At 44.0% G+C, this 15,913-nt stretch overlaps 1 protein-coding gene across 2 annotated transcripts; it reads right to left on the bottom strand.

Annotated features, from left to right (window-relative positions):
- Positions 1–6,914: 6,914 nt before the first annotated feature.
- Il6 (interleukin 6) lies at positions 6,915–11,503 on the bottom strand. 2 transcript variants are annotated; one of them, XM_036180356.1, is made up of 6 exons: positions 11,396–11,503; positions 11,050–11,237; positions 9,720–9,833; positions 8,896–9,045; positions 7,542–7,543; positions 6,915–7,449 (listed from the first exon to the last, which is right to left on the bottom strand). In XM_036180356.1, the coding sequence occupies exons 1-6, from the start codon at positions 11,412–11,414 to the stop codon at positions 7,395–7,397; spliced, it is 528 nt and encodes a 175-aa protein (XP_036036249.1). In that variant the 5' UTR covers positions 11,415–11,503; the 3' UTR covers positions 6,915–7,394. The 2 variants fall into 2 exon arrangements, with proteins under 2 accessions (XP_036036249.1, XP_036036247.1); XM_036180354.1 differs by lacking the exon at positions 7,542–7,543 and adding an exon at positions 8,099–8,115 and having other exon boundaries at positions 7,342–7,491; positions 8,892–9,045; positions 11,396–11,414.
- Between the last annotated feature and the right edge of the window lie 4,410 nt (positions 11,504–15,913).

Raw genomic sequence — 15,913 nt, 5'->3', positions numbered from 1 at the left:
AGTGCTGGGAATGTGGCTAATTAATCTTACTGAATCAATGTGCTCTGTGTTTAGTGAGACACCCCATGTGAAAAAGTAAGAGGAAAATATCTGACATCAGACATCAACTTCTGGCCTTCCCACATGCACACAGAGACACACACCAGTGTACACATCCAAGCCTGTACACACACACTCCCCCACCAAACAACAGCAAACCCCTCCTCAACAAAGCAACAGCAGGAAACCTCTGCCTGTTGTTGTGGCATGCACCAGCAATCCCAGCATTCAAGGGGTCAAGGTAGGAGGGTAACTATGAGTTTGAGGCAGCTGGGCTGTGTAATAAGCACCAGGCTATCCAATGTTACATAGCAAGACCAACAACTTAAAACATCAGTCAATCAACCAACCAACCAATCAAGCAATTAAGCAAACAAAAACCTTTAATAACATTATTCTTTATCTTCCTGTTATATTAGCCATTTTATTCCTCCATAATCAATGACCTTCGATGAATTAACTACTGTGCACTGCCAGAGTTTCCCAGGGCTGCTATAACAAATTACCACAAGTTGGTGGCTTAAAAGTAGAATTTATTCTCACAGTTTTGGTGGCTAGAAGTGCTGGGTTTGATGGCATATGCTTATGATTCTAACACTCAGGAACCTACAGCAGGAGGATTGTTAACCTGTGGTATGCAGCAAGTTCAAGGCCACTTAATTAAAGACCACTACCTGGATCTCTGTGAGTTCGAGGCCAGCCTGGTCTACAGAACGAGATCCAGGAAAGGCGCAAAGTTACACAAAGAAACCCTGTCTTGATAAACCAAAAAGAAAGAAAGGAAGGAAGGAAGGAAGGAAAGAAGGAAGGAAGGGAAAGAAGGAAGGAAGGAAGGAAGGAAGAAGAAAGAAAGCACAAAGGGTCAAACAAAGCAAAAGCTAAAAAAGTAGGCCTGTATTCCCTGTAAAATCTATAGGGAAAGTCTTTTCTTGCTTATTCCTCCTGCATTTGGTAGTTGTGGGTGTTCTTTAGCTTCTAGATGTATCTGCATTTTTTTTTTTTTTTTTTTTTTTTTTTTGGTTTTTCGAGACAGGGTTTCTCTGTGTAGCTTTGCGCCTTTCCTGGAACTCACTTGGTAGCCCAGGCTGGCCTCAAATTCACAGAGATCTGCCTGGCTCTGCCTCCCCAGTGCTGGGATTAAAGGCGTGCGCCACCATCGCCCAGCGCATCTACATCTTTCTAATCTCTACCTCTGTCCTTACATGAGAACTGATTCATACCTTCTCCTCCCCGTCTCTGAGATAGGTGTTACTATGTTACTCAGGCTAGCCTTGAACTCCTGGGTTCAAGCAATCCTCCTGTATCAATATTTGTGTTTTCCTTTGTGTGGAGTAGACCTCAGATCCAACCAGAAAGCACATCTGACCCAGAAACTTCAGGTGTAGTCATTGTACCGAACCTCTGCATCCATATGAATGCCTGCTTAGTGTGTTTCTACCTCCTCTTGGTTTTTTTTGGTGGGGGGCAGGGGGTGTTGAGATAGGGATTCTCTGTGTAGCCCTGGCTGTCCTGGAACTCATTCTATAGACCATGCTGGCCTCAAACTTACATACATTCACCTGAATGCTGGGAATTAAAGGTGTGGGCCACCATTGCCTGGTTTCTCTGGTATTATAAGATTCATTATAATTACCTCATCCTATTTCCAAATAAAGTCACATTCACTTTAACACAAATTTTGAGTGATACAATTCAATCCATAACTGTAACGCATGTTTAGTGCATGGTTCAATATTATTTCTTTAAATTTCTTTCTGTAGCCTTAAGTTCTTTGTGAGCAGAGATATTTGTCTTATCATTGTTTAACAAAAGCTGTTGGGGTCCTGCCCCTCGATAGCCTTCACTCAGAGTTCCAGAAGAGACACTACCAGTGGCAGGTTTATCTGAGGAGTTCACTAATAAATCTATGTACATGAAACTCTTTAGTCTATATACTTTATTCTTCTGAGTCAGTTCTCTCTTCTTTTCTGCTCGCATACTCAGCTCCTTTCTTGCCTGACTCTCTCTACATCTTTCTGCTGTTCCCTCTATGAGCCATCTTCACTCCTTCATCTTAGTTCTGCCCCATCTTGGTCTTTCTCATCTCATTCTTATCCACCTAGTTCTTCCCCATCAGGCTCATCTTGTCTTTCTAGTTATCCATACAAGTCTCCAATCTAGTCCCCTCAGTCTCTGAGGTTTATAGTTATAGAGCCATGCAATAGCAATGCTCTGGCTAAGGCAAGGTCACCAGGCTTGAATTCTCACAGGGTCATAAAGGCAGATAAGAATTTTCCTCAGGCAGTGACTGTCAGGCTTCTTTTACAACCCACAAGGGGGGTGGTTAAGAGAGGAGGTCAACTAATAGCTAAAATCGGTTAATATATCAGAAAAAGGAAATTTATGTGTTCAAATTACATTCCTAGAAGTGGTTAGGTAAAATGTTAGGAGTCTATGTTAGTATAAATACCACTAAGGCTGTATAAAAAAGGAGGGTCTGAGCTTAATTTGCTCAAGAAACAAAGCTATGCACATTACATCATCTGTCTCCTGAGCCTAGGAGACAGGTGGTGTCTTCATAAGGGTGTTTACCTTAATTCAGGAGACTCAGCTGTTGATTTGAAATGCTTTGTCCTGTCTGCCTTTTGGCTTTGGATGCTAGAGAAGTATATCAAATAAAATACACTGTTAGAAGTTCTTAGGGGGGTTGGAGATTTAGCTCAGTGGTAGAGTGCTTGCCCAGCAAGTGCAAGGCCCTCGGTTCGGTCCTCAGCTCTGGCAAAAAAAAAAAAAAAAAAAAAAAGAGGAAAAAAATAAGTTCTTAGGGAAAGTATGAGAGCACATTAGAAATTCATAGCAGGAAACAGCTGATATATTAAAAGCCAAATAACACCAAATACTACTTGAGATTTGGGTTCCACTGAAAGAATTCCCCAAATTCCTCCAACTATATAATATAGCTTTACCATATTCAGCTGAATTCCTACTACATTCCTGCAGCTTGTAGCAATTGCTGTATTCCCAGGCCTGAGGAGAGAAGCTAACATGTTAGAGCTGCTCGTTGAAGTGTTTCAATGAACATGTTCAGATCCCAAGCCCTGCATGCGTTTACTTCTCTATTCAAACCCTGCTTCCTCTCTCCTTGGGAGTCTCTGGTATCTTCTGAAATTCCACATAACTGAGCCGGCCAGTCTTACTTACATTTGCTGGTTATTATCACCACGCTGAATCAGAACACTGCCCTTTGTTCCCCAAACTCTAATAAAAGCCTTTGGAAGGTTCCTCCAGCATTCTCTTCTTCCAGCAGCTTTTTAAAAAAAAAAAAATTATTTATTTATTTATTTATTTATTTATTTATTTATTTATTACAGAAGAGGGCGCTAGATCTCATTACAGATGGTTGATAGCCACCATGTGGGTGCTGGGAATTGAACTCAAGACCTTTGGAAGAGCAGTCAGTGCTCTTAACCTCTGAGCCATCTCTCCAGCCCCCCAGCAGCTTTTTTTTTTTTTTTTAATCTATTCTTCAAGTTGCAACTTGAGTAAACACACTAAAATGTAAATCTCATATGCCATTTTACTACTTCAAATCCATCTTCTCACCACATGTGAGATAAGGTCTGAATTTTCTGAATATGCTTTCTAATGTTCTTGATGGTCTGGTTAACACCTTTTTTTCCTAGCCCTTCTCAACTTCTGTATTTTTTTGACAATTTCATATGTGTATGTGTAGATCATATCTATGTCCAACAACTTCCTTCCCAACATGTCCCCTCCCAGCTTCCTGTTCTCTCCTGTTGTCTTTTTGTAACCCACTTAGTCCATCTAATGCAGCTTACTGGAATACTGACTGATTTTGTTGGGGTGATCTTGTACAGGTCTTCTGTGGACAACTCTAACTGCAGTGAGTTCATGAGTGCCATAGCATGTCATGCCCAGCATTTCCCAGCACTCTCCCCCAGCCTACAGCTCTTACAGTCTTCCCTCCTGCTCTTCCACAGTGTTCTCTGAGGCTTGGGTTGAGGGTGGTGTTAATAAAGATGTCCCATTTAGGGCTGAGCGCTCAACAGTCATTTACTCTCGGTACTTGGATCAGTTATAAGTCTCTTCATTAATTGCAGGAGTTTCTTTGGCCAAGGTTGAGAGAGCAGCAGTAGTCTATGGGTGTAATGTAAGTGTTAGAAGTCAATTTGTTAACAGAACCATTTAGTAAAATAACAGCAGTAGGTTCCTCCCTAAGAACTGTGAACTCCTGAGCCCAGGGCTTTTAGCAAGGTTTACAGTGCCAGGCATGAATTTCTTTCTGTGAACCAGACCTCAGATCCAATCAAAAAGCAATTGGTTTCTCCATAACTTCCATTCCACTGTGCACCAATGGGCACAGCTTGCCTACCAGGTTAGTATTGTAGAATTTGAGGTTCACTTCTGAATGATACAACTGATGACTTTTCTCTCCCAGCAGTTTGCATGGTACCTTTAAGAATTACGAAATCTATACAATATGCATTATTTTATTGTTACTAATATTGTTAATAAACAGCTTCATATATGCTATTTCCTCTGCCTGGAATGCTCTCTCTAGCCTGGCCTGGTTAACTCTCTCAGACCTTCCATATCTCAGCCAATGTCTCTTTCTCCAAGAAGCCTAAATGACTACCCTTCCCAGATTTAGTTGGATACCCTGTTGTTAGTATAACCAAGATAGGGTCTCTGAGTACCTCACATTTCTCTTTTGTAAATCTTGTCACTTATGGTGTTTGCTTGGTGTCTGATTTTCCTGCCACAGAGTCAGGGCCCATGCCTGTTCATTTATCTTTATCATGAATATTCCTGGACATGATGCTCAACATTTCTGCTGTTGTTTTTATTTATAGAATGGATGTATTGGCTAGAATTTGTATCTTTGTTCTGAGATTTGACCCTATCTCTGGAAAGCCCACTGTGACACATAGTCTCAGAAGTCAGAGTATGTGCCTCTTCCCTTCTTTGACTCCTCAGCATTCTTGGCCTCTGTGGACTTTCTCCTCCCCAGCAGAACACCTGCCCTTGAAGAAGAAGCCTTCGTAGGTTAAGGTAGGGAGCACCTTTGTTAGAAGACAGAACTCTTGTACTCTGGGACTAGAAAGGGGAATTCTGTACCAAATGCCCAGCTTCGCGCAGAAACAGGAAGAGGGGGCCACATTAAATTATATACACTGTCTCATCACCATCATCATAATCATCATATATATACATTTTTGAGTTGGGGTAGAGTTGAGACATGGTCTACCCACATAGCCTAGTCTGCTTTAAAAGCCACAGTACTCTTGTATCTGCCCCTAGAGTGCTGAGATTGTTGGTGTGTGCCATCACACCTGACTTACCACCAACCCTGGTGAGGATTGGAAGGAGTGAGGAGTAATGTCTGTAGGAAAGGAAATGAAGGTGTCCTTTACCCTATGACTATTGATTGCCTTATTTAGAATGTTTCTTTTACATTCTTTTCTATTTTTCCTTAAGACAATGGCACATCAGTCTAATGTCCCCCAAATACTCTATATTCACCAAGAACTGACTTGTGTTACATTGCGACTAGCTAAGCGTTCTCTTCATTCAGCCTATACTTATGGGGGTCTCCTTTGCAAAGGCTCTTGGTCATGGGTCCAGCATGAAACGGTGGACACACTTGAGTCTGCTTTCTTGTCTCACTTTTAAGGTGTGATATATTATGGGAGACCCTGATAGGAGGTATGTGCAGTGCATGGAGATGGCAGACAAGGGAGGAGAATGTCTAGTTGTTATTTGGGAGCTTGTGCACTGCTCTACATTATCTAAGTTGTTGTATGGTCTCAGAGTCTGGGGTTGCAACCTTAAATGTATTTTCTTTATTAAAAATGCTTTTAAAATTGAGATTTTCTATATCTGTCTTTCAATGAAAACTAAGAGTTAAAAATAGACCTGGAGGCAGGTAGACTTGAATTTCAACTCGGGGACCATGACTTATGTTTCAGAAAGGTCCAGAAAAGAATGTACAAATCCTGGGATTAACTGTTGTGATGAATGCAACCTTTTGTCATGGTACCTGGCAGGAGGCAGGGATTTAAGGGTTTTGTTGTTTGTTTGTTTTTTATTAATGGTAACAAGAAATGTATTTATATTGAGATTTGTAAACCAAGAAATCATAAATGAAGTTAACATCAAAATGAAGAAAACCTATGTGCAGAAAAGGTGTGCCATAAGCAGCCAAAGGCTCTGAGAGGTGAGTGAGCTTCCTGAGAGAGGAAAGTGAGCTTCCTGAGAGAGGAAAGTGAGCTTCCTGAGGGAGGAAAGCAGACTTAAAGACTCATTACATCGGGATCTATAAAAGTGGCTGTAAGTTCTCCAAGTCCACGGAGTTACATCTGGACAGGTCAAGTGGTAAAATTCATCTGCTATTACTCAAGCTCCCTAGCAAGGTGTTGTTCAATACCTGGAAACTTGCTCCTTTTGCAGATTCTGTGTGCCAGTCTCATTCCTGGTAGTAAAGCCTCAAGGCCCAGGAAGGAATTTTCCCTTTCACTTGCTGCCTGCAGCTATTTTCTCTTGTTATTTAATTTTACATATCATACATTTGCTTAATTATTGGGTGTGGTTTTTTTTTTTTTTTTTTTTATGCTCAGATCCAACTTAGGTCCTTGCTCATGCTGGGTCTAACTTTACCAGCTGAGTTGATTCCTTCTGTCTCTGATTTTTTTTTTTGTTTGTTTGTTTGTTTTGTTTTGTTTTTCGAGACAGAGTTTCTCTGTGTAGCTTTGCGCCTTTCCTGGAATTCACTTGGTAGCCCAGGCTGGCCTTGAACTCACAGAGATCTGCCTGGCTCTGCCTCCCGAGTGCTGGGATTAAAGGCGTGCGCCACCACCGCCCAGCCCAGTCCCTGATTTTTAAAGATAATGTGATTTCTTTGTCTGGAGACAGTCTAAAGATCATAAAAATACAACACAAAGATTTCTTTAAAAACATGTATAAATTAGCAATTTATTGAGGTAAATTTATACATTCCAAGAAGTAATCTAGTTATGTAACAGAATATTCAGACCAAATAGATTTTTATATTATCATTTCAAAACTATTACATATAGTATTTCAAGTGACATTTTATAAAAATTATAAATATTAATCATAAATTAACTTATAGTTTACATATTTAAATTATCAATAAATTAAAAAAATAATTAAAATAGTGTCCCAACATTCATACTGTCAGTTCTTCGTAGAGAACAACATAAGGTAGATACCCGGTGACAGGATATATTTTCTGACCACAGTGAGGAATGTTCACAGATTGCTACACAAAGGCACAGCACACTAGTTTTGCCGAGTAGACCTCAAGGTGTCCTTTAGGAAATCTTCAAGTGCTTTCAGGATGAGTTGGATGGTCTTGGTTTTCGACCACTCTTTCTGTGACTCCAGTTTCTCCAGGAGGAGGGCCTTGGAAGTTGGGCTAGGGATCCTATCCTTTACCTGGAGTGGGGGAAGTGAGGAAAGACTGGTTAAATATTGTACACATCTTTTGTTGTGAGGTGCTCTGGGCTGTGGGAAGATGATGTTCAAATTTAGGATGAATTAGACTAATTGGGTCCATCTTCTCTGACTCACCCAAGCTAGGGGAGGTGTTTTTGCTCCAAGCTCACCCTGAGAAGGACCTATGCATAGCAATTCCATTCTTTTTTTTTTTTTTCCTCAAGGTGATTATTAGTTTTTTCAATAGCAACAGAATCCTAACTTTGCCCTATACTGTTCTGTCTGCCATTAGAAAGTAAGCACCCAAAGGTCAGCACCACCATCTTACTTGTCTGTTACCCAAAACAGTGCTCACATGCGCAGTACTGCTACTGGAGACAGAGGAGCCCACGGGGAAGGTGGCCCAGTGGGTTCTAAACCAAGTGCTTTCCTCTCCCTTCCCATTCAGATTCTATTGAGAGTCTCCCAGTGTGGGAGCGTGAAGAATACTGGAGACACCTTTCCATGGATGCATTATTACTATTATTATTATTATTATTATTATTATTATTATTATTATTATTGGTTTTTCGAGACAGGGGTTCTCTGTGTAGCTTTGCGCCTTTCCTGGATCTTGCTCTGTAGACCAGGCTGGCCTTGAACTCACAGAGATCCGCTTGCCTCTGCCTCCCAAGTGCTGGAATTAAAGGCATGCGCCACCGCCACCTGGAAACCCCACTACTTCTCAAGTACAACAGACTTGCATAACCAGGCAGCTGTCTATAAAGTGACTCAGTTCTCTCCAGATTGTGCTGGAACAAGACCCCGGATGGTTCCTGTGCACATTAAACTAGGAGAAGCTCTGGTTTCAGGCAAGAAGCTACAAGTGGCAGAAGCCGACTTAGCACCAGGGTTTCATTCCAGGCCCTTCTTCTTGCATCTGGCTTGACTCATCCACACTCTGAGCCATCAACCCTCCAGACCTACCATTTAATAGCTCATGGTGGCCAGAAGCCCTTAATCTCCTCCCTTCCTGTCTTTTCAGCTTTGGCTACTTCTCTGCATTAGGTCTCTAGTGACAAGAATGCCACTCACCAGGTACTAAATATTAAAGGCATTTTTGTGCCCCATTATAATGGCTGACTGGGTAGGGTTGAATATGCTTCCTTTTGTCTGTTATATTTTTCTTACCTCCTAAGCAATTAGTTAAAATCTGTTTAATATGGTTTAAAGTAGTCGTTTCCCTTGCTAAAGAGAGCCAGCCCCAAAGCAAAACCTGAACAAAAACAAGGTCTTCCAACAAGACTGTAGTGCTGTTGCCAGACCCTCCCCCTCTGAGGAAGCAGGGCTGCAGCCCTGAGGTGCTGGGTGGGGCGCACCCCTCAACCCTTCCCCACACTGAGATGAGGAAGCACTCACCTGTTGTTTGAAGATCTGATTTAGGGTTCTGGTAGTGCTCTGAAGGACTCTGGCTTTGTCTTTCTTGTTCTCTTGTACATTGTTCTTCACAAACTCCAGGTAGATCTGGTAGTCCAGAAGACCAGAGATGATTTTCAGTAGGCACATTTCCTAGGATAGAGTGGGGGGAGAAATTAGTCCTCTCTAGAAGCTGACTCAATATGAGAAAAGACTCCTGCTGTTCAGCATTTTCCCCTCTGCCCCTCTAGAGAGTTAGACACCAGGTAGCATCAGCTGACCTCCCTTAAATATCTGGACAACTAGAGGCACCACTTAATATTTTCCCCCAGGACCAAGAGTGTGGCAGTAGAGATCCTCTTCTGACCCCCTACCTCTGCCCCCAGTACCCTTCCTGTACTCTGCTCTTCTCTGGGTCAGCCAGAGACTGCTTTTAAGAGAAATGAATGAGAAATCCATGCAGGTTATTCCACTGGCTGGAGGGAGAGGGGTGTGGAGAGTGTTCTCAGTAGGGAGAGTGGGCTTGGATCCTTCCAGGGGCAGTCAGAGAAAAGTATGGTCCCTGAACCACTGTACTCAAGATGAACTTGCTATGATCTCTAACATCTAACAGATGTGAAGAATCCCAACATAGTGGGACTTTACCTATTCAGTGAGAAACTGCTTTTAATCAAAGCTTTAAGGTGAGCTCCTCATAATATTTACATAATATTCTTTGTATCTACTCCCCCATTTTGCTGCCTGACTGGAACGGCATATATGCAGGCACCACATGCAAGAGAACTTTGGCTGAAGAATTGCTGAAAGTAAATGTGACAAGTTCGTACCCGATTGTATCTGGTCTGGAAGCATCCATCATTTATTTGTATCACCGGAAGTTCCAGATTGTTTTCTGACAAGGCATCATCTTTGGCCATACAATCAGGATCGCTGTTACACAACTGCAAAAGAGTACCAGAATGCTCACTTAAGTGTCCCCCAAACAAACACCACTAGAGGGCCAATTCATGCTCCTGCACAGCAGGAGACACCCGAAGAAAAAGGAAGCTACACCTTCTTGGCACCCTACCAAGCAGCCCAATAGAAAGAAACCCCAGGGCTCAGTCCCAGACTCTCCTCTGGCTTCAACCTTGTTATTCTCCTGAGTCTGTCTCTTATCTTCAAGTAAAGAATTATTAAAGTCCCCCTTATACATTTGTTTCAAGAATTAAATGATATAAACTGCCTGGCACATCATAGGAACTTAGTACATGACAGAAATTTTGATGATAATTGGAGCAAATAAATTTAAGCCACAGAATATTTCATCTGGAAGGGCCTGTGCCATCATCTGTAACTCTATAATTTTGCAGATAAGAGTCCTAAATAGTAGGGAATTTCCCCAAGATTATAAAGTTGTTTCTGCACACCCAGACCTAGAGTCTGAGCTCTTAATCTTATCTCGTGTGTGTGTGTGTGTGTGTGTGTGTGTGTGTGTGTGTGTGTTTTCTTTTTATCAAACAGAGTCAAAATGCTTTGCATTTAAAGATGGAAGATACTTTAATTTAGGTAGGTTCTGTTTGTTTCTGTTTTTTGAGACAGGGTTTCTCAATATAGGTTTCTCCTGGCTGTCCTGGAACTCGATACATAGATCAGGCTGGCCTCTAAGTCACAGAGATCTTCCTGCTTCTGCCTCCTGAATGCTGGCATTGGAGCATGCACCACCATGCCCAGCCTGATGTGTTGGGCTCTGTATTTCATCTTTGCTGGGTTGGCCCTGGAGTCCTGATCACACAGCTGCCTTTCATCCAAAAGTGCTGCAACTACCACAAGCAGCTGAAGTGACACCTTCCCCATCCTCCAGAGTTCAAGGGCAAATGAAGGCAAAGAGACCATACTCTTTAGCAAGGAAATCCCTGCCCAAGAAGCAACTGCCGAATGTGGAGCTGAGAATGGCCCACTGTGAATTTTCTAGAAATGCAGCCACATTCTGTGTTTTCCAGACAGGAAAAGACCCTCTGTGACCAGCAAAGAGAAGAGGTAGAGACCACAGTGGAGTCTGATCTTTAGCCTCAAATCCTAAGTGCCCTAGAACCCAGCAGAGAATTCCCAACCCAGGAGCAAAGAGCATGAATGAACGCCCACCCTGGGCCTTCTTCGCTTTCACAGCCTACCCACCTCTTTTCTCATTTCGAAGATTTCCCTGAGGATATATGTAATCAGGCCTCCGACTTGTTGTGAAGTGGTATATACTGGTCTGTTGGGAGTGGTGTCCTCTGTGAAGTCTCCTCTCCGGACTTGTGAGGTAGGAAGGGCAGTGGCCATCGCAAGCAACAGACCCAAGAAGGCAAGTGGATGGAAGTCTCCTGTGTGGAGGGAAGGGAAAGCGGCAAGTGAGAAGATAGCACAGCTGGGAGCCTGCTCCTGGAAGCTGGCCAGCCGCAGCCCTCGCTCTCAGCCGCGCGCTCCTCTCTCACACCGGCTCAATAGCTCCACCAGAGGGCGAGGAACTGCCTTCACTTACTTGTGGAGAGGAACTTCATAGCGGTTCCTGGAGGGCAGATGGAGTTGTCTTTCGTTCCTGGTGGGCTCGAGAGTAGAATGAGCTACAGGCATCCCCAGTCTCATATTTATTGGGAGTCGACTCTCTAATTTTGAGACTCACGGGAAAATCCCACATTTGATAAAAATCTTTGTTGGACGGTGGGGGTGGGGCCAGAGTGGGTGGGGCTGATTGGAAACCTTATTAAGATTGCACAATGTGACGTCGTTAGCGTCGAAAGAATCACAACTTGGGGGGGGGGGGGAAGTGCGCTTAAGTCATCCTTGAGGCTAGCCCTAAGAAGCATGATCACTCTACTTTCTTCTTCTTTAAAAAAAAAAAAGTGACTCAGCACTTCAACATGTCTTGAGGAAAAAAGAAAAGCTGAAATGCACAATGTTTTATAAGGAGAAAAAGAAGCTAAAGCTGACGTGATTTAAACACACACACACACACACACACACACACACACACACACACACACACACTTGAATCACTAAGAAAGAGGGTAGCATTTAGTATCCTACTTTTTTGTTTGTAAGAACCTAAGATGTTCTGACCTGAGTTTCTTCAGATCATACAAAGCCCCTACCACCACCACCAACAACAACAACCTGGGGCTATACAGACAGTAATAATGCCTGTCGCATAGTGCTTGTGTTTCCTGGATCTTGTCAGGACTTGCTGTTTCCAAACGGTTTGTTCACTTCCAGGTTTTGTGCAGTGGTTTCCCAGGAGTCCCGGGGGGCGCTTGAGTAGAGAAATAGCTTCTGTGTGCCATCCAGTGTGCTGGTTCCCTCTCACATCCAGCCTCTCCTCTGCTTTCTCCGCAGTGGCCTCTTGGGTATCTTCCTGGTAAGACCGTTAGTCTCTGTGTAACAGAGTTGCCCTTATCTGTTAATGCTGACTCCACTGCTCCCCGAACACCCCCAAAACATGTTACAGTGTAATCCTACTGTCCCAGGTCATCCCGAGGAGGCTTGGGGTCTTTCATGGTCCTCAATTTGTTGAAGTCTCCTTGGTTCAGGATACACGAAGGATAAAGATGTCGAGGAAGGACCTATGACATCTTAGCTAGCTTGTATTTGAAGCTCCCTTTTACCAGATGTCTTGACTTGAATCTGAAGGGGCGTGGCTCACTCTGAGTGACCCCTCCAATGCCCAAGTCTTTTAGGCTGGGTCAAATCTGAACAGACTCTCTTCTTCTTCCCTTTGGTTGATTTCTTCTGCATGAGGGTCTCTGGTCTGCTGCCCACCCATCTCCAGATACATAGACAGCATTCAGAATGACTCCAGGCTGAAAGTTGTTCTGTGTATAAGAACCCCCCCATCATTTACAAAACACACTCTTAGCACCACATTCAGCTTTTTTTACCTTGAAAAGATTGCTTGAAGATTCTTACAGCAGTGGCCTTTGCTAAGTCAGAGTCAGGAGTGGTGGAGTTACTCCCCCGTTTGTGTACATAAAATGTCAGGTCTGCCTGTTGAAAGACGTGAGGTCGCCCGCTCTTACTGTTTGAGGTACCGGTCCTGAAGGGAGCAAGGGTTTTAGTGGAGAAGGAAGATGGGGAAGAAGGCAGATGCTTTCACTTTTAGTGCTCTCGGGACTTAAAAAAGCAGCTGAGCCAGCCCTGAGCTGAGTATGTCTCCTGCACTGAAGGAAGCCACTGCCCCAGCCCCTGCCGTCCCAGCCCCCTGCCGTCCCAGCCCCTGCCATCCCAGCCCCTGCCATCCCAGCCCCCTGCCGTCCCAGCCCCTGCCATCCCAGCCCCTGCCATCCCAGCCCCCTGCCGTTCCAGCCCCTGCCATCCCAGCCCCTGCCATCCCAGCCCCCTGCCGTTCCAGCCCCCTGCCGTTCCAGCTGCCTGTCACGTGCTGTCTCAGGCCTTTGCAGCATGGAGTTTCTTTTCTCCACTTAACAATTTTTTTTAATAACTCAATAAATTTTAGATTGTTTTGCTCCCTACAACATTCAGATTTCTCTTTTTAATAAAAAGGTGCTTTTTAAATTGGGGGGCATGCAGTAACTAATCCCTAGTAGTTTTAGTGGAACTCTTGTCAGCCTAGTCATATGCTCACATGCACATATTTTATACATATTTATGTAGAAAAGTACATACTTAGACATGCATACACATGTAGATAAACACTGTATGTTAATGGTCTGGATGTTGTCTTTAACAGCTTTTCACATGGGTGCACATGGAGGCCCTAGGCTTTTGAGCAATAGTGTTTGAGGCCCAACTCTACCATTTGCTAGCTGTTTGACACTGGCTGAGTTACCCCAAGATCTGTGTTATTGATTATTTTACTCTGTAGTACCAGAATAATACTAGAGCATCACTTATAGGGCTGATATGGAGATAAATGATAGAGGGAGTCCCTCAGGGACTGTTGTTTCACCTGGGGCCTTGCCTGTGACGTTACTATGGAGAGCCAGCCTACTGGGCCAGGGATGAGCTAGGCTCCTAGACATTTTCCTCCGGAAAAAAAATGGGATGGTAGGTGCTATTGAAAATCTACTATGGGGAACTGGAGAGATGGCTCAGAAGTCAAGAGCATTTACTGCCCTTTCAAGAGGGCTTCCAGCATCTACACGTTGGCTCTGAACCATCTGTAACTCTGGTTCCCAAGGACCTGATACCCTCTTCTGGCCTCAGTGGGCACCGAACATACACGATGCACATGCATACAAAGCAGTGCTCAAACCAGGGCCTCGGTCTAGATCATTATCCCCTTGCCTTACTCCTAGATTCCCCCATGCCTTCTGCTAAGGTTCTTATGTCAGAAGTCACAGTCCATGTATGTCTTCATCCCTCACATTTCTGAGCATGCTTCTCAGGTATGAATGGTCCTGACAACAGCCAAGCTTGTGCTTTTGACAGTCAGCAAAAGACAGGGTTGGAAGGCCAGGTGATTCTGTCTTGTCCTTTTGTATGCCACCAGCATGGATCTTTGAGTGCCAATGCCTTTGGCTGTCATTGGCTTGTGCGAGAAATGGCGTTTCCCTCAACCCAAACATTAGTGCAGTAACGCTGGACTCCTTTTCTGCCATTACAGACTCTTTTTTCTGTGTCTCAATGAGCTTTCCACTTGAAGAACTGATTCCGTGTGTGTGTGTGTGTGTGTGTGTGTGTGTGTGTGTGTGTGTGCGCGCGCGCGCGCGCGCGCGTGTGTAGACCTTTTTTCTCTAATTTTAAATTCACAGCAAAACTTGAGGAAGGTACTGATTTTCTGAGCTGCCCTTACTTGCCCCCAAATCTCACTCACACTTTAGTATGTATTAGTGACCAAGAAAGGCTAGTGTACATTGCCATTACTAACTGGAACTCTGGGGACTTCAGCATCGCTGTGATGCACAGAGGAAGGGCAGGTGGGAATGTGTATGCAGGGAGGAAAAGGCAGCTGTCTTCTTTTGTACAGGGCTGGCTGCGTCCCCCAGAATTACTACTCCGATTTGCTTTCCTAGTGGTGATGGACTCCAGAGTTCATTAGTACATTTGAGGTGAGTGGAAGAAAGGCATTTCCATTTGGTACTTAAGGCCTCCAAGAGAGAAATGCTCTGTCCAAGCTTCAGCTATGGCAGGCAATGTGCTGAGGGCTAGGGTTGGAGATGGGTGGGCCTGTGATTTAACTAAAGGGAATAGCTCAGAGAAAAGAGAAGTCATTGGGACTAGGGAACTTGCAGTTGCTTTTAGAAGGTGGTTTCACTTGTCATCAGACAGAAGATGTTTGCAAAGTGAAACAACAGGCAGTGTAACAGCTTCTTCTGCAAGAGAGGCTCTGAGAAATGCCTTGTATTGGGGAAATTATTGCTGTTACTTGGAAAGAGGATATTAGGGAGACGTACGTTGTGTCTGTTTGGAAGGCACTGGCTGATTCAGAAGGGCAGCCAGGCTAACTGCCCTAAGTTCTTGACAGCTGCCAGCCAGGTCAGTCTCAGTTCTGGCCTTAATGCCTCAGTTCGGATGCTCCGATCCTTGTGTAGCTACTAACAACTTTTTGGTCTGGTCTGAGATTTCCCAGCGTGCATTGGGGCTAGACCTAGATTCCCTAATGCCAAGCTAAATGCACTTTTGCCGAGCTGTTTCATCTCTTCTTTGCCATTGTTATTTTGCTATGCATGGAGATACCTTATCCCTAGAAAACTGGGATATGCCAGGCATTTTAGGAGTGGCCCTGTGGATAATAAGGAAGACTTTCCCTGCCTAGGTGCCTGCTACACCTGCTCCTGTCTCTTCTCTAGATCTGCTAGAATGAGTGCTCTGATACCAACATGTTGATAAGCTGGTTGGTGATAAGAAATCACTGTGTGATCCTGAACTCTTCCCAGGGCCAGGAGATCCCTCAGGCAGAGTTTCTGTGCTTGTTTCTCCCTGTGGTGTGGTTTTTCAGTGATTGCTGCTTATGCTTCAAAGTTAGAAACTTCAGCTTAGAGAAACCAGTTAATTTATTCTGGCAAGTCACTTAAGCCACCCTTGGCTTCTCCAAAGATCTCAG

Source organism: Onychomys torridus, chromosome 3 (assembly GCF_903995425.1).
Source record: "Onychomys torridus chromosome 3, mOncTor1.1, whole genome shotgun sequence".
In the NCBI taxonomy this organism is placed as follows: domain Eukaryota; kingdom Metazoa; phylum Chordata; class Mammalia; order Rodentia; family Cricetidae; genus Onychomys; species Onychomys torridus.
This window is presented reverse-complemented; position numbering and strand designations above follow the sequence as displayed.